The sequence below is a fragment of the Dermacentor andersoni genome, chromosome 4 (genome assembly GCF_023375885.2).
Source record: "Dermacentor andersoni chromosome 4, qqDerAnde1_hic_scaffold, whole genome shotgun sequence".
NCBI lineage: Eukaryota > Metazoa > Arthropoda > Arachnida > Ixodida > Ixodidae > Dermacentor > Dermacentor andersoni.
Genome location: NC_092817.1, coordinates 106,681,746 through 106,700,117, shown reverse-complemented (window position 1 = coordinate 106,700,117; position 18,372 = coordinate 106,681,746). Strand labels below are relative to the sequence as shown.

At 49.3% G+C, this 18,372-nt stretch overlaps 1 protein-coding gene across 1 annotated transcript; it reads left to right on the top strand.

Moving 5' to 3' along the window:
* The first annotated feature begins 9,773 nt into the window (after positions 1–9,773).
* LOC129386373 (uncharacterized) lies at positions 9,774–17,369 on the top strand. The gene is made up of 2 exons (XM_055074224.2): positions 9,774–10,234; positions 16,888–17,369. The coding sequence occupies exons 1-2, from the start codon at positions 9,844–9,846 to the stop codon at positions 17,364–17,366; spliced, it is 870 nt and encodes a 289-aa protein (XP_054930199.2). The 5' UTR covers positions 9,774–9,843; the 3' UTR covers positions 17,367–17,369.
* Positions 17,370–18,372: the final 1,003 nt, after the last annotated feature.

Here is an 18,372-nt window from a genome sequence, read left to right as displayed (position 1 = left end):
GAACGGGAAGGGTTGAGGAGCAAGGAGAAAGTTGATATCCCCAAGGGACCGAGACAGGGGTGCCCTTTATCCCCACTGCTGTCTATCTTTTACATGGAGAGGATGCAAAGAGCGCTAAAAGAAATCAACATCGGGTTTAATCTCACATACAAATAGGCGGGCACAATAGTAGAGCAGGGCACGTAAAACCCCATAATTTTTTTAGTAGAGCAGCGGCTTCCTGCCTTGTATTATGCGGAGGAGATTGTGTTGCTTGCTAACGAGCAAAGTGATATGGAATGTTTGGTTAATATCTGTAAACAGGAATGTATGAATCTAGGATTAAAAATTAGCGTTAAAAATCAGGTTTTATGGTATTTAATGAAAACAGTGAACAGGAAGTGGAGCCCTGATAATATTGTAAATAAAAAATAAAGCATAATAAATAAATACAGGGCTAGGAAATATCTCGCGTGAAAGAATATAAATACTGTGGTATATGGATAAACGAAGACAATAAATATATGGAAAGACAGAGAAAAACAATAACAGCAAAGGGGAAGATAAATACGGCCATAATGAAACACAGAGCGTCATGCCGATACAATAGGTACGAGGTGCTGCGGGGTATGCGGAAAGGCGTAACGGTTCTACGATTTCCATATGGAAATGCGGTTGTTTGCTTGAAGTCAGGGGTACAATTACGGCTCGATGGCAACCAAAGGTCAGTGGATGGCCTCACATTGCGCGCTCACGGGAAGACTACAAATGAAGCTGTGCAGGGTGGTATGGGCTGGACTAGTTTTGAAGTTAGGAAAGTGCACAGTGAAATTGATTATGAAAAACGACTGAGTAATATAAAAGAAAGTGAATGGGTCGCGAGAGTATTCCGGTATTTGTACAGGAAACGCATTGACCCACAATGGAGGAAAACAAGTAGGAAGCTTACCAGCAAGTATGCGACCGGTATAATAAGCAACATGGCAACAAAGAACGTCAAACGTAAAGTCAGAGAGGTTGAGACAATCTCATGGGTGGCGGCCATAAGAAAGAAACCTGCCTTGAGTAACTACCCAAGAGGGAAAAAAGTCGCAGTTTCACCCGAAAGGCGGAGCCTTTGATGGCGATATCAAATTAGTAGGCAGCTATACGAAGTAAGGATAGTAATCTTATCGGCCGTATAAGCTCGCAAACATTCGCTTAATAACTAAATTAACGAGCGTGGTGTCACGCGCGCTGAGCCAAACATAAACACTTCTCGCTCAATGAGCGCGGACACTAGCTGTGAAAACGCTGTTGTGAGGAACAGCGGCAGCAGCAGCGAGCGAACTGGCTTTCGTGCGGCCTCTCGCCTCAACGCGAAGCGGCTAGAACACAGCGCACACGAAGCTGTGAGCCCCAGGTGTACGTAGACTCTGTACTCATTGTTGATCGCTTTCCACAGGGCCCACGCGGCCGCGCCATACGCAGCAACCGCCAGGTTTCAGCCTTAGATTACGGCGTCGATCCTTTAAAGAGCGTCATTTAAGGTCTCTCTTCATGCCCCAGGTGCTTTCAAATTGGTATTACCTCCCCAGAACGATTCTGGCTGCGAGCGACTGAATACGCTCCCAAACATCAATATGTACAGACGCGAGAAAAAGTGAGGATCAAATGGGCCGCGAATTTTCTTTTTTTTTTTTTTCGCAGCCTGGGCATTCCCGCTAAAATCAAGAGCGCACGCCTACGTGCGCTTGATTGCCTAATACAATGTATTAAAACAATTCCAGACCGCGTAGCTGTGCATGAATATTTTTCAATTTTTTTGCTGATGCCGTGGTCTCGTAACTTTTGCTCGCGACTGTGCCTTGTGAAATGGATGCCATGCAGGGGAAGCATATTCCAGTATAGGTCTAACATAGGCTTGATATGCGGTCTGTTTAATTTCTTTGGTCATGTGCTTCACGGTTTTGCTGCAGAAAGCCAAGGGCTCCCCAGGCCCTGTTAAAAACACTGTTAAAAACACTGTTGATTTGCTCTGTCCATGTCCCATCTTCAAAAAACATGACCCCTAAATATGTGTACGTGTCTTTTTTCCTAACAACGTGATTGTTTAAAATGTGTTGATTCGTGATCTTACAGACCCATTTGGTAACGCTGAAGTAAACGCACTTGTTACTGTTTAGTGTACCATGCTATTCTTGTTGCACTATACCGTTACGCGATTGAGGTCATCCTGAAGCTGTGTGGGAATCCGTTTGGTCACTCAAGTTTACAAAACACAATCATAGGTAAACGTTCTGATATTGCACTTGATTACATCTGAAACATCATTTTTATATGCATATACTTGCAAAATTGGCTTAATTGACAAACTCTAGCATGTTTACGTGAAAACCCATCACTTTTGTCTCACTTGTAACTACCACGACCACATTTCTTGCATTTCTTTCATTTCCTTTCCTTTTTCGCCGTTTTCCTCCTCCTATGCTTTTTATGTCCCCAGTCGCCTTCCCCATACAGTGCAGCATAGGCGCCTATACTTTATACGCCGGCAGAATTATCTGTATTTCACTAAAGAGCTTTCTCTCTCTCTCTTAGCAAAGTATTTTTATTTGTCTGTAATCTTACCATGTACTCGCTTCGCGACCGTACGAAGGCGGGTTGTCTGATCTCTCAGAAACCTGCCCCTGTGCCTTGATTTGTCTTCCAGAATTCTTCATTGACACTACCTTCGCCGAGAATAGACGAATCGCAATAAGCTGTGTCTGATATCTATGCGTGCGTGCGCTTTATCATACCCGGGAAGTAGGGGTCAGGTTACGCTGTCGATGACGCTCTATACGAGTGTGGATGCTATCGTTCGCTAATCCGCCAACGTAGGCGCTTGGTTTGTTTCTGTTTCCGGGCTGCAGTTCCGGACCGCAATGAATGATGGTTGCTCGCCCCTGCGCTTTCGTCACTCCTGCGTGAAGCATGACCAAGCAATGATGAATTGAAAAACAGCAAGAGAGAGAGAGAGAGAGAGAAGGGAAGACAGAAAGGCAGGGAGGTTAACTAGACTGAGTCCAGTTTGCTACCCTACACGTGGGGAGGGGAATGGGGAGTGAAAGAGGGAGAGAGAGAACTTAGGTGTAGGATGTCTACAGTCTGGCACTCAAGTCTGTTGCCCTCAGGTAGCGAAAAAGCGCTCGAACTGCTTTATGGGCCAATGAACTATGAGGCCAGGCCGCCAAGATCTTCGCTTCCGTAAATGGCCTGTCATCCAGTGTATTTAAGGCACACTGGAGAGTCTCGCGTTGATTATCGAAGCGAGAACAGTGGCACAGAAGGTGACTGATGGTCTCTTCACACTTGCACGTAGCGCACATTGGTGAATCCGCCATTCCAATACGATAGCTGTAGGAGTTGGTGAATGCTACTCCTACCCACAGCCGACACAGCAGTGTTGCGTCGCGTCGTGGAAGGTTCGCTGGTAATGTAAGTTTCAGTGATGGGTCGAGGCTGTGTAAACGACACTTAGAGTTCTGAGGTGTATGCCAGCAACCTAACGTGATTGTACGAGCGAGACTGCGAAGCTCTCTTGCAGCGTCGACTCTGGATAAAGGTATAAGGAGTGTCGGTGAGCCAGCCTGGGCACGTCGGGCAGCGTCATCGGCGAGGTGATTACCAACGATGCCACAATGTCCCGGCAGCCACTGAAATATGATATTATGTCCTCTTTCAGAAGCGCAATGGCAGGTTTCGTCATCAAGTTTAAGACATCACACGTAACGACATCTACAGGCTCTGAACTGGCCGCTCTTCGCGCTGCTGTCGAATACATTGAAAAAGAACCGCCCAACAAATGGGCAATATTTTGTGACTCGAAAGCAGCCCTCCAGAGCTTGAGAAGTTTACGACGTGGCAATTATGAACAGCTGGTGTCACAAATCCACGAAAAACAGCAAAGTAAGCTCAAGAGTCAAGGGGCTGAAGCAACACCACTAAGACAAAACTCCACTTCATATGCCAGGCAAAACTGCTTTTACTTACACTCAACTCCGATCCCTCGGTACCTACGCTGCATTTTACTTTTGCAGCTTGCACATCGAATTATCTAACCGAATCGTTACGTCGTCTCGTAGAACAGCATCATTAAACTTAAACTGACTGCATAGTTTTATTACCCACATTATATTTCCTTGTATTAAACATCCGCTTAGATTTGAATAAATACCGTGACTACTCTATCAGAAACATGAAGAACAGCTAAAAGTAGCCGAGAGGCAAATTGCTTGGCTCTATATGTGACATGCCTGCCTGTGGTCAGGAGAAGGAAAAATTAACATATTCGGCGGTGATAGCAAGCAATTTTCATCAATTTTTATTACCATGTCTGGAACACACGTGACACACAATCCGACAGGCAAAACAGAGACCACAAGTCTGTTGAGCGATGCTCAGGCTAATAATACATGTCCGCTATATTGTTTAAGACTAAACCGTGATAGCCAGTCACACGAAGCTCTAAATTACGAGGCACCAAATATTGGAACGTGTTTAACAGAGTTGATTTCATTGCAGTCGAAAGCGTACAACATAAAGAAAGCCTGCAAATAGCAAAAATAACCGGCGATTATTTCGAAGGCCACTTTCTTGTACACATACTAAATGCTCAAATCAATTGGTAGAACATCGCACGAGTTATGCTGAAGATGCGGGTGTGACTCCCACCTGGACAAGCTGTCCTTTCGCGCACTTCGAGGTCCTTTTTCCTGATTAATTCTAGCCTTAAATTAAAACGACAGGTATTTTCCCTGCGCTTTGTCTGGCTTCGTTGCCATTTGTCTTCATATGGCTGAATCAAAAAGAAACAAGAAAAAGGGCCCCTCGAATCTAATATTATTTTATAGTTCAGATTTGCAATAATGCTTTTCTGACTTTCGTGCAGTCTCTCGTGCAGTATAGAATAATGCTTCACAACGTTCTCGTTATTTTGTATGCACTGCACCGATTCCCCGCGCTTGAACGAAATGCTGCAAATACCATATTTATTAAAAATAAGATGAGGCCTAAGTAGTTCAATAATGTAGCTTTTCTACAGTCAGTTATGTAACCCCGCAGGTGGCTGTGTGGTGACCTCATGACCAAAAGGCGGTCACATGGGAGCAGGACATCGCGATGTTTTGGCACCTACACCACCTCGCTCGGTTGTCTCGTTGCTCGTTGTGAGGTTCGGTGTCACCGCATAGTGCGCGAGCCGGAGCGAGTGACAAAACGTCGCGATGTCCTACTTCCACGTGACCACCTTATGTGTCGCGGGGTCACCAGACAGTGGCCTCCAAGGTAACAGAACTGACTATAAAGAAGCTCTTTTATTAAATTCCTTAGGGTTCTCTGATACATGGCAGTCTGTTACTAAGGTTTCGAGGTCCCCGCGACCTTTATATACCACAAGAAGCACAAGAAGAGTAAAAAATGTCATTTCAGTAATCCTCTTAAATTTCGGCGCACACGCATGATCATTGCAAATTGTTGCGTCTATAACGCATTTTTTAAGTGATCAATTTATAAAATCGCGAAGCCATTTGAACGCAGATGAAGCTGAAGTTTAGGCAAATCCCTGTACTGCCCATCATTCAATTGGTATAGCCATTATGCCCGCCGCCGAAAACGCAGCCAAGGCACTAGCCCCGTCACCACCGCCACAACCTGTTAGCGCTGATAGCGCCGACGGCGAGAGCGCGCCCAAGAAACGCGCCGTCGCTCGCGCCCTACCAGAACTGAAACCCGAGTTAGAAGAGATTAAAAGTACGTTGTCGGCAATTAAAGAGAGCCTCCGCTTTCTCGGAGAGAATATGGCCCGCGTACAGTCAACCCTCGCGGCCCACGGTAATCGGTTGGGGACAGTAGAACATTATCTCGAAAACGTCGTAGCCCCCGCCATTGCCGCTGCTAAGCCAGTCTCGCCACAACACCCCACGCCCAATCCACCCACACACGCGGCCCCCTTCCACCCGTCAAGCGCCCGGGCCGACACCCAAAAGCATCAAGATGGCCAGGCGAGATGAAGCGTTCCGCATCTGGCAGTGGAACTGCAGGAGTTTCACTGCGCGGAAAGCCTCCCTGCAGCAATACCTACGCAGCCACGACGCCAAGCCCCACGTAATCCTACTGCAAGAAACTCTAACACACACCGCCACGTTCACCGGTTACCAGTGGTTACCAGGCCTCGCGGGAGGACGTAGTACCGCCACGCTGGTCTCTAAAAAGCTCACCTGCCTCGCGCATGACCTCGGCACGTCGGAGGTGGACAATGTCATGACGGAGATTCTCCCAAGCGACGCGTCCCGACAAAGTGTGTACATACTCAACGTGTACAGCAGCCCCAGACAAACGAGTCACCGTTTCCGACGCCTTTTCCAGAGAGCCATCCGTCTTGCAGGCTCAAACCCGCTCGTGATAGCTGGCGACTTCAACGCTGCGCATCGCACCTGGGGTTACGTATATGACACCCCCAAGGGCACCGCGCTGTGGCAGCATGCGAACGAGCTCGATCTCACCCTAGTGACAGACAAGACGTTCCCTACTCGTATCGGCACATCTACGCACAGAGACACCACTCCAGATCTCTGCTTCGTGAAGAACACAGCCGATGCCCGCTGGTCCAATCTTGCGGAGGATCTTGGCAGCGACCATCTCATACTAGCCGTGCACTTACCCAGCATCGTCAGGAAGCCCAAGTCGTACACGTGGGTTGACTGGGACCTCTTTCGCAAGACCCGCGCCTCACGACTCCCTCCAGACACTGCCCCGAACCTCGAGACGTGGACGGCTCAGCTCAAGGCCGACGTCGTTAAGGCCACGAAAACATTTAGCACGGATATGCCAACCGAGAAGATGGACAGCCGCCTCGCCCATTTGCTCGAAGCCAAACAGTCTCTACTGACACGATGGAAGAGCCAGCGTCTCAACCGCAAGCTCCGCAAACGCATTGCAGAACTGAACCAGACCATAATTGAACATTGCAGCACCCTATCCAAACAGCAATGGGACGAGGTGTGTAACTCCGTCGACGGACAGGTCCGCAACGGGAAGACGTGGAACCTCCTAAAACACCTGCTCGACGACACCAACACCCGCACGAACCAGCGCCACTCGCTCACCAAAGTCCTTCACCAGGCCAAAGGCACCACTTCGCCGGATGACATCGTCAAGACGCTTGTGCATAAGTACCTGCCGATACCCACAGGCCCGCCGACCCTACATCCTGATTACACAGGTACTGACAACAGCCTCCTAGACGCCGAGTTTTCCATCGAAGAGATACGCCGGGCTCTCCACGAACTAAACGGCCGTTCCGCCCCGGGCCCCGATGGCATAACCAACAAGCTCCTGCGGAACTTATACGAGCCCTCGGTCGTGTACCTCACGGGCGCCATCAATGAGGTGTGGAGGCGGGGCGAGTTACCTGATGCCTGGAAACTCGCCCAGACGATCCTCCTTCCGAAACCGGGCAAGGCGCCTGGCCTCGATAACCTTCGCCCCATCTCGCTCACGTCGTGCGTGGGTAAGGTGGCCGAGCATGTCGTACTCAACAGAGCCGGCCGGTATCTCGAAGACCAGGACTGTTACACACACCACATGATCGGCTTCCGACCCGGGCTCTCTACTCAGGATACGATGCTTCTCCTGAAACACCAGATCATAGACGCCGGGGCTACTTGGGGCACCCGCGCCATACTCGGACTTGACCTGGAGAAGGCTTTCGATAACATCCAGCACTCGGCAATACTAAAGGCGATCACGACCTTAGGGCTCGGGCGCCGGTTCTACGAGTTCGTCCGCTCCTTCCTAACCTGTCGCAAGGCCGTGCTCCGTGCCGGAGACCTCACGTCGGAAGAAGTCGAGCTCGGACAGCGTGGCACCCCCCAGGGCTCCGTCCTTTCGCCGACGCTGTTCAACCTGGTGATGATTGGGCTCTCCGAACGCCTGTCGAAGATACAAGGCCTCAACCATACGGTGTACGCGGACGATATCACCATCTGGTGCTCCGCGGGGTCGGACGGCTTCATCGAATCCGCTCTGCAGGAGGCAATCGAAACTGCCGAATCCTACCTCGACCACACGGGCCTCAAGTGCTCCTCCGCCAAATCGGAGCTGTTGTTGTACAGCCCAAAACGACAAGGCAAAAGGCCTAAGGGATGGAAACCACCGACCGAGCGCAACATCACTATCCGCACCAGAGACGGTCGCCCAATCCCCAGGGTCGATTCCATCCGAGTACTGGGAATGATTATCGAGGCGGGCGGATCAAACATCCAAACGGTCCACAAGCTGACGACAAAGACGGACAACGCAATACGACTTGTACGCAGGGTGGCCAACCGTCACCACGGCCTCAAAGAAGACAATCTGCTGCGTCTCGTACACGCGTTCGTCCTATGCCACTTCACCTACGTCGCAGCAATGCATAAGTGGAAACAATCGGAGCCTGACAAGCTCAATGTACTCATACGAAAGGCAGTGAAGCGGGCCCTTGGGCTCCCGATCACGACGCCGACGTTTCGACTCCTCGAGCTCGGTGTGCACAATACCCTCGAAGAGATCGCTGAGGCTCAGGAGAGAGCGCAGATGATACGCCTGACGATGACGAAGACTGGCCGTCACATCTTGCGCGAACTGGGGTACTTTCCACCGAACACCCAGGATCCCCCGGAGCTTACGCCGGTTCCCCGCGAGCTCCGCGACCTGATCACAATCGCACCCATTCCGCGAAACGTCCATCCGGAACACAATCGAGGCAGGCGCCTAGCCCGGGCCACCGCGTTCCTCAAACGAATAAACGAGAAAGCCGACGACGTCGCTTTCGTGGACGCCGCCGCCTACCGGTGCAACCGAGCCTACGCCGCGGTAGCCGTCTCGTCCTCGCAACGGACTTTAAACGCCGCAACGGTACGCACACGTGATCCCGAGGTGGCGGAGCAAGTGGCCATAGCCCTGGCAATGCTCGACGATAAGCGAACGACAATATTCAGCGACTCGAGACCGGCCATCAAAGCGTTCGAGAGAGGAGTCGTCTCCGTCAAGGCGTTACGCATTCTCCGCGGCGCTGATCCAAGCACCCTCAAACACCACACCGTCGTCTGGTTTCCCGCCCACCTGGGTCGGATCCCGGGCGCCCCGCCCAACCTCAACGAGACAGCCCACGACGCTGCGCGCGCGCTTACCGACCGCGCCGTCACCCCCGGGCAACCACGTCTCGATGAGTTGGAGGCGAACAGGGACGCCCCAGTAACCTACAATGAAATAACCAAACACTTTTACTTGGGACGACGTCTCTTTCCGCCCCCGCACCCCAAACTAAACAGGCCACAGGCGCTTACGCTACGCTTATTACAGACAGATACCTATCCGAACCCCGCCACCTTACACATCATCTACCCGGACGTCTACCCAGACAATGCGTGCCCCTCGTGCGGGGTCACGGCGACACTCGCACACGTGCTCTGGGAGTGCAGAAACGCTCCGCCCGACTCTACCTCCGACAAGTGGGAGAGGACGATACGAAGTCCGCTCCTAGAAGATCAGCAATGGGCCGTCCAGCAGGCTCGCGCAGCGGCCGCCAGGTACTCCCTGTCGGTCCCTGCGTGGGAGACGCCCACTGCGCGCTGACGTGCGTCCTGCAGGACTTCTATTAAAGTTTTTCCAATCCAATCCAATCGCCATAATTGCCGATCCTGTATGCTCTAAGCGAAAGTTGCAATTTTTTGTAGAAAACTGAATGGCACAGACGTGGCTTCCGAGATTGGGCGGCGCGCGCTACAGTGCGCGCGGCCCGATCTCTGAGGCTATGAGGCATGTAACTTCTCTGAGGAGAAAGAAGTGAAGTAGCAGAAGAAGATGGCCGCCAGCTTGAAGGACCGCGCCTCGTCCTGGTTTCGCTCCATCGTTGGGGTACCTCGGCAGCAGCAGCAGCCGAGGGCGGCTCGGAGCGTCGCCATCGCAGCACAGCAGGAGACCGGTGTACAAGCGCCGCCTGGCCTCGCATATCCGCCTCCCACGGTGGCGGAACCGAGCAGGTCGCTGCCGCAGGACGCCCCCAATGCAGCCATGCTTCAGCCTCCCACGCCAGAACCGGCGCTGGAGCACGCCGGCACGGCGACGCCTATTCAGCCCTCCAGCAGAACACCGCCGATGTCGATGTACGCGAGCGTAATAGGTCAGCCCGCTGCGCCGGAGGCTTCGACAAGACCACGACACGCCGGCACCATCGCAAACCAGTCTTATATGGGTCAGCATTTCGTCGTACTTTGTAATACTCAGAAATAATATAATGGAGTATATGTAGTCTTAGTAATGACATAATTGTTGCCCTATTACTTCATTTCAGAAAAGGTTATAAAAACAATACTCATTAATATTATTTAGGGTTATTGTTGTGCACTCGGAATTGTAATAGATTTTGGTTCAGAGATCATTTACATTGTAAGTTGCAGTCTGCAAATTATTCGTCTTCGTTAATTTTTGCGCATTATTCATAGTTTGGTATAGCCCCGCAGGGGGGTCTGCGTCAGCAGGCGTTTGGTGTGTTGCGACACCACGTACCCGAACTTACGAGGGTTGGACCATCCCGCGTCTAACCATGCACGGCTTAGCCGTATCCGGGGAAAAGGGAATCCCAGGGGTTGAGTCGAAGCCGGGTGTTTGGACCTTTGCGGCCCCTCGGCGTAGGCAACACACCTCTTTGGCCTCGGCTTCACGTAGACGACACCCCCGGACTGACCCACCCAGGGGAAAACGGTAATTGCCTTTTCCTGTTCTCTTCTCCAATCTTCGTCTTCCTCTCTTACTTTCAACGAGAAGAAAGGGGGTTAACCGAGGGGCCCGATTTTTATTAGTCATATCATAAGAAGCCAACAAACACTGACATCAAGGACAACAAGGGGAAATTACTTGTGCTTAATAAATGAAATAAAGAAACGATAAGTTAACGGATATTAAAGTGGATGAAAAAACAACTTGCCGCAGGTGGGAACCGAACCCACAACCTTCGCATTTCGCGTGCGATGCTCTACCAATTGATCTACCGCGGCGCCGTTTCCCGTCCACTTTCTTGGGTATTTATATGTACTGGGATGGGAAGGAGCCATACGTGTGACAGTCTACAACATTAACAACACCTCAGCGATTTTTTGAACTCATTTACTCTGGCAGCAGTACGCTTTCACAGCGTACGCCGGCATCTTCGAAAGAACAACTTCCAACAACAACAATGGTTGACAGTGTGAATAGCCAACCTAGGTTATGTCATATTTGGTTATAGTGGTAATGTACAGCTGACGTTTGCAGGACCTATTTAGGCTCCACGGTGGTTGGCTCGCGTTGCTGCCGAAAGCTTCCGTTTACCTATGGCTAGTTCCTTCCCCCACTACCTGATTGCCCTCAGAAAATAGGGCGCACCGAAGAACTATTTAAATTACTTGGTCGAAGCACTGAGAACTACCCCCGCTATCAGGTAATTCACTCTGAGAAATCAAGAAAGAGAACTAGAATGATCTCACCTTTCCTCGTCTCTAAATGTCCAACAGTAATTAATGGTCCAGGATATAACGCATTGAGACTGGCATGTGACGACCTCCTCTTGGAACTTCTTGACAAAAAGCAGCACGAAATACTACGTAACCTAGTGTCTTTCGGGGACATACCTGTTTCAATGAGCCCAGACCGAACCATGAACACCATCCGCGGTGTGATTTTCTATGATGATTTGATGGAGCTGAGCGAGACTGAACTTCTGGAAGAATGAAAAGAACAAAATGGTATCAACGTAAAACGTATCAAAATGAGGCGTGATAGGAAAGAAATCGACACGAAGCACATAATTCTCACATTCGGTTCCAGCGTGCTGCCAGAAACCATCGAGGCAGATTACATTACATTCCGAGTAAGGCTGTAGATCCCCAACTCTCTCCGCTGTTTCAAATGCCAAAGACTCGGCCACAGTTCGCAGAATTGCCGAGGCCGACTGACCTGTCTTAAATGCCGTGCACACGAGCACCCAGCTGAATCCTGTGAAAACGTTCTACGCTGTGTTAACTGTGACGGGGAGCATGCCGCACACTGGCGGTCCTGCCCATCCTGGAAAACAGAGAAAGAAATCGTGACAATTAAGGTAAAAGAGTACCTATCGTTCAAGGAAGCACGGAGGCGGGTGTCTTACCTACCAAAGAACAGCCTCACAACGGCTTCCGGCAGCTATCCGGCCCACGCGTAGTGAGCAGACAGCAAAGCCGTCCGCCCCCTTGGTGGCTGCAGCCCGCGCTATGCTGCCGGCCCAAAAGGGGCCATCGACCTCAGGGCTGGTGGTTTCGTCTCCTGGTTTCATGGTTTCGTCTCCTGAGGGGAGGCCCTTAAGGCGAACAAACCGTTCCCAAGAGCGGGTGCCCAGCGCCGCGGAAGAAGCGCTGGACACAATTTCCAGCCAAGTGGCGCCTCTAGCGCCTAAGGAGCGGAGGGATTCTCTGGACCGCTTCAAAAAAGAAAAATATCGTGTCACGGCACCTGGAAAGGGCCCGTGAGCTTAATATTCGTTTCTTAAACACACGGCACGAACGTTTTTTGACATCATGGAGACCCAAATACTACAATGGAATGTTTGAGGACTTCTTCATAACCTCGACGACATTACAGAACTCCCGCACAAACATAATCCAAAGTTGCTGTGTCTGCAGGAAACACATCTAAAATCTACACAAGCAAACTTTCTCCGGCAACACGCCATTTTCCTGAAAGACCGAGACGACGTTGCTGCGCTGTCCGGTGGTGTAGCAATAGTTGCCGACGACATGTAGCCTGTCAACATGTGGCCCTACAGACGCCCCTTGAGGCAGTGTCAGTTCGGGCCATTCTTTTCAGTAAATTGGTAACCGTGTGTTTCATTTATATGCCCCCAAATCGCCATCTCGAAAAAACGGAGCTTTATAACTTTAGTGATCAGCTTCCAGAGCCTTACGTACTCGTGGGAGATTTTAACGCTCCAAGCACGATGTGGGGGAAGTCACGATGCAACGCGAGAAGCCGATTCATAGAGAACTTCTTAGTAAACACCGCTGCATGCCTGTTCAGTAAAAACGAAGCTACTTATTACAATATGTTGCGCAATTCTTATTCTTCTATAGACCTATCGATTGGCTTAGCTCCCTCACTTAGAGTGGAACGTTATTAAAGTTCCTTACGGAAGTCACCACTTCTCTGTAAACTTAATTCAACAACATGAATGTCCTCCACGTGCGCCTCAGTGGAAGCTAGCTTCCGCCGACTGGGATCGTTTTAAGGAGACGACTTACCTATCCCGGCATTTTCTCACCAATTTTAGTATTGATGATGCGGTAGCGTATAATGCCGCTTTTATCATCGAGGCAGCAAAGAAATTCCTCCCGCAATCAAGCGGTAGATCATCCAAAAGACTAGTTCCGTGGTGGAACGACGAGTGCAAGGACGCGCGGAAAAAACAAAATAAAGCGTGGGGCATACTTCGCCGATCCCTAACTGCAGAAAATTTGATCGAATTTAAGAACGTTAAATCACAATAAAGGCGATCTCGCGACCGCAAGCTAGAAGGTCCAGCTTGGAGAGGTTCTTGTCCGGCATTAATTCATATACACAGAAAGCAATAGTATGGAACGGGCTAAGGAAGCTTAAGGAACAGCAAATTCATCCATTGCTCCTGGTGGATAAAGAAAGAAACAAGGTGGACGACCAGGTTGACGCTTTTGGTGAACACTTCGAGCGCGTGTTTAGCTCTACTCACTATTCGGATAACTTTCTGAGACATAAAGCCATAGAAAAACACAGGCCACTGAACCGGAAATGTAGCCCAAACAATCCTCATAGCCGTCGTTTTAACATTGCCGAACTTAAAGCTTTCTTGGTAGCATGTCAGAGCTCTGCACCGGATCCCGATAGAATTATGTACGATGTGATAAAGCCCCTGCACTCCGACACGCAAAACACAATACTCAGCACTTTTCAATACTACCTGAGCTGCTGGGTATCCCATCTAAATGGAAAGTAGCTATTGTCATCCCAGTTTTGAAGCACGGTAATAATACTTCATTGCTGACCAGCTACCGTCCTATAACGCTTACGAGCTGCCTCTGTAAGCTTTTTTGAGAAAATGACTAACCGTCCTCTCATAACAAAATGCTTGACCCATTTCAATGTAGCTTTAGGGAAGACGATCTACAATCGACCGTCTCGTGCGCATCGAAGCAAACATCGGACCGCGATGCGTTTGTACAAAAACAGTACTTCTTGTCTATATTCCTCGGTATGGCAAAAGCGTACGACACGACATGGCGGTATGGTATATTACGAGATCTGTCGCACATGGGCATTCGAGGAAATATGCTGAAAACTATAGAAAGGTACAGGTCCAACCGTACTTTCTGAGTTAGAATAAGCACTATATCAGTCCATTTACACAAGAAACTGGTGCACCTCAATTAAGGAGGTGTGCTCAGCTGCACGCTCTTCATTGTTAAGATGACCTCGCTCCGTGCATCGCAACCTCCAGCAATAATGTATTCTTTCTACGTAGACGATGTACAATTAGGCTTCAAATCTTTTAGCCTCGTTGTTTGTGAACGACAGGTACAACAAGGCCTAAACAAAGTGTCTAAGTGGGCAGAAGCATACGGATTCAAGCTTAACACCGAGAAAAGTGGCTGTATTGTTTTCTCAAGAAAGAGAGGGCTGGTTTCAAATTCCACTGTCGTACTACATGGGCAACGAATAGCCACGAACAAGGAGCACAAGTTTTTAGGTATCATGCTTGATGCAAAATTGACGTTCATAGCACACATCAAATATGTCAAGGCGAAATGCCTAAAAACAACGAACTTATTGAAAATTATCTCTAACGCGACATAGGGAAGTGATAGGAAGTGCCTATTGAAACTCTACAAACCGTGTTCGATCATGTTTGGACTATGGTGCCGTGGTATATCACTCTGCCGCGCCGATCGCGCTAAAGATGCTGGATCCCGTCCACCATCTGGGTATCCGTCTGGCCACAGGCGCCTTCAGAACAAGCCCTATTCAGAGTCTATACGTTGAATCGAATGAGTGGTCCCTTAACCTACAGAGAACATACAGAAGTTTCACATATTTGCTCAAGGTGCAGTCTAACCCTCAACACCCTTGCTACTCATCAGTTAACGATATGACATCTGCTGCGCTATTCCGTAATCATCCCTCAGTGAGGGAGCTTTCTTCAATAGGGGTCAGAAAACTAGTTGAGGACATAGGTGTTAATTTCCTCGAACATTGTCTGACGGCTCCTGTGAACCTGTTGCCACCATGGCAATGGCAACTTGTTCAGTGTGACACATTGTTTATTGAGGTAGCAAAACACGTTCCAGATGAACACATACAGAAGCATTTTCTGGAGCTTCAGTCGAAGCACAACTGCCCAGAGTTCTACACAAATGCTTCAATGTCGCAAGCCGGCATCTCTTACGTGGCTGTCGGCCTATAATTTTTCGAATCCGTTGTTCTACACCCTGAAACCACCATCTTAACGGCAGAGCCTTATGCACTACTGTCGGCCGCTAAACACATTAAGAAAGCAAAGCTACCAAAGGACATTATATTCACAGATTCCTTAAGTGTCGTCAAAACTTTACAATCGCTACGAAAACACAATAATCCTGTAATCAACGACCTACATTTATTACTCTGCAAAGCGTATTCATCCAACCAACAGGTTGTAATGTGTTGGGTGCCTGGGCACAGGTGTATAGAGGGTGACGAGCTCGCAGATAAAAAGACAACTTCAATAGCAACAAAACCTAGAAATCTGTCCATACCAGTTCCTGCCACAGACTTTAAGCCATTCCTACGCAAAACACTGAGGAGCTATTGGCAACACTCGTGGGATGAGCAAACGTTGAATAAGCTCCATCTAGTAAACCAGTTGTAGGGAATTGGCCATCATTAAGAAAGTCACGACGATCTGAAGTTCTCTTTTGTCGCCTCAGAATAGGGCATACATATGGTACATATTAGTATTTTTTACCTGGCCCTGTAACCTCCCCTCTTTGGTAAACGCGTATGTGGCGAAAGGCTGACCATGGTCCACGTTTGCTGGTGTGCCGGCAAGCAGAAGCGATAAGACGGAACATTCCTTTGTCATACAAACAACGTATCCCCTTACATCCAACGCTTTCTTCGCCCAGAACCTCTATTTGAAATCAAGGTAGTGCTTAACTTTATTAAACGATGTTGTGCTGCATGTTATTAGCCTAAGAGATTCGTAGCCCACCCTCTTTGGCTGCGAGCTTAGTGTTTAGTAAAACACGTGCCTCCAGACCCTTGTGCTCAAGACTCTTAGTGAGGCGGTGTAGGGCTAGTGGAATCGACACATCTTTTTCGTGCTTTTACAGCTAAGCTGTTTATGGCTAGGTTCTGGCGGATCTAGTCTCCGTGGAATAGACTAAATATCCTTGACACGTGGGCTGATCCCTAAGATAGTGCAACACCGGGTCGACCCGCGGCGGAGGTCAAGCAGGCGTTAAGCACTCCCCGTACTTCGGTCGATACCGAAAGTAGTGCAATACCGGGCCGACCCACGGTGGAGGTGAAGCAGGTGTTAAGCACTACCTACACGCTGGCCGATCCCGCAGATTGTGCAATACCGGGCTGGCCCGCGCGGAGGTGCAGTTCTCCAGTAAGGGGCCCACATTCACAGCTTCGCTGGTCATCCTTCTAGAATCACAGAGTGCACGGAAGAGCACGGAATTTTTTTTTTTTTTTTGCAGAACGTATGCATTCTTACCGGCTGTATAGGTTGGGACCTCTAGATATTTTTGTCGCATTCCGAGAGCAAAATATTTAGACGCGTATGTAAAGTAAATCTGGCAATAAGTTTTACGTTTCAAACAGTACCGGAGAGGGTGCCTGTCGGAGAAACCGCTGTCCACCTGCAGCAAACGTGTCGCCGCAGTTCGCTGTGGACGCCGCTACCGCAACAAAGTGTGCAAACCGGGACCGTCCCACTGATGTCGCTCGAAAACTCAGTGATGGTCCTGGACGGCTACCTCAAGTCCGTCGGCGAAGCACCGGCGGAGCCAGGAGAGGCTGTCCGCGTGATCTGCCAGTTCGTCGTCTTGCTCTTCTTGACGACGGCCGCAGTGTTCGTGCTATGCCTGCTGCTCTTCGGATCCTCGTTCGAAACTCACACCAGGAACAGAAGCTCGGAGAAGCCGACCGGCGCGGACGAAAGCTTCCGCCTCGAGGACTTTCCGGTAGCCCCCGAGATAGACGTGATAACTCTGCGTGGGTCCACAAACGGAACCACCATGACTGTCTGGGCCCTCTACAACGACGTGGCCGAAACGGCGACTGGCATGCACAGGCGCTGACTGGAAGTAGCACCGACGTAACGCTAAGTGACGTGACGTAATTTTTTCTAACTCTTCTCTAATGTCTTTTGTACTGCCCGAACATGATCAAGTATGTTTCATTATTCCTTGTAACACGTTTATTTTCGTCATTTTATGATGTGTGTTCACGTGAACATTGAATATTTCAACTATAATGTACAACTGTTCTGGAGTGTACTTATATATTGACATTATTTGTTCTATTGTTCCGTTGTTGTATTTTCACAACCTCTTCTTAAATTTTTTTTTGAACTGCATTTTTTACTTGATTACTGTAAACTTGTTTTTTGAACGTATGAATCGTAATACCGCTGTCATGTATGTGGGCCTTTAGGTATTTTCAAGTGGTGTTATTACCGCTTTTCGCCTAAGGAAATAAAGATTTGGAAATAAAGATTTGATTGATTGATTGATTGATTAAGTTACCGAAAAGCCAAACAGATGTGTGATTTTTCTCGTAGCTCGTGTAACATTGAAGATGCATTTCTCCTCAATGTTGGTTCCTTTAATGGCTGTCCCTACAGCGTGACGGCTCAGATGTTTTGCAGTACATTGTGCATATGGAAGAAAAATGATTGGGAGGGAACGTCACGTGACAATTTTAAAGACTAGTCATTCATAAAAGATATATCGGAACTGCTCATGGGAAATAGTTTCTCACCACGTGATAGGCAAGAGGTAATTTCTAGCTGCCTAGCGCGTGGAGAGCATGGGGGAGAGTACAGCGCAGGACGGTTGGCGAGTGCCATGGAGGAAGGAAATCAGAGGGAGAATTACATAACGCCATCAGCCTTGGCAAGCGTGACGTAATGCTGAGGCCATTCTCCTTGTCTTCTTTTCCCCTCGAAGTGTCGGACCAGTACGTCACATCTGAGACGCAGCGTAATGGTGGAGAACGTTTGGCTCCCGGTAGGTTTTAATCGATGCGCACTTGTTCGGCTGCGCTGCCTGCAGGGCGGGATCACTAAAACCTGCCGCGCGCTCT

What these genes read in the sequence shown, in the direction of transcription:
- LOC129386373 (XM_055074224.2), top strand. Translation starts at nt 9,844, where the DNA reads ATGGCCGCCAGCTTGAAGGACCGCGCCTCGTCCTGGTTTCGCTCCATC. An exon ending in CGCAAACCAGTCTTATATGG is followed by an intron (nt 10,235 to 16,887) that starts GTCAGCATTTCG and finishes CGTTTCAAACAG; the next exon opens with TACCGGAGAGGGTGCCTGTC.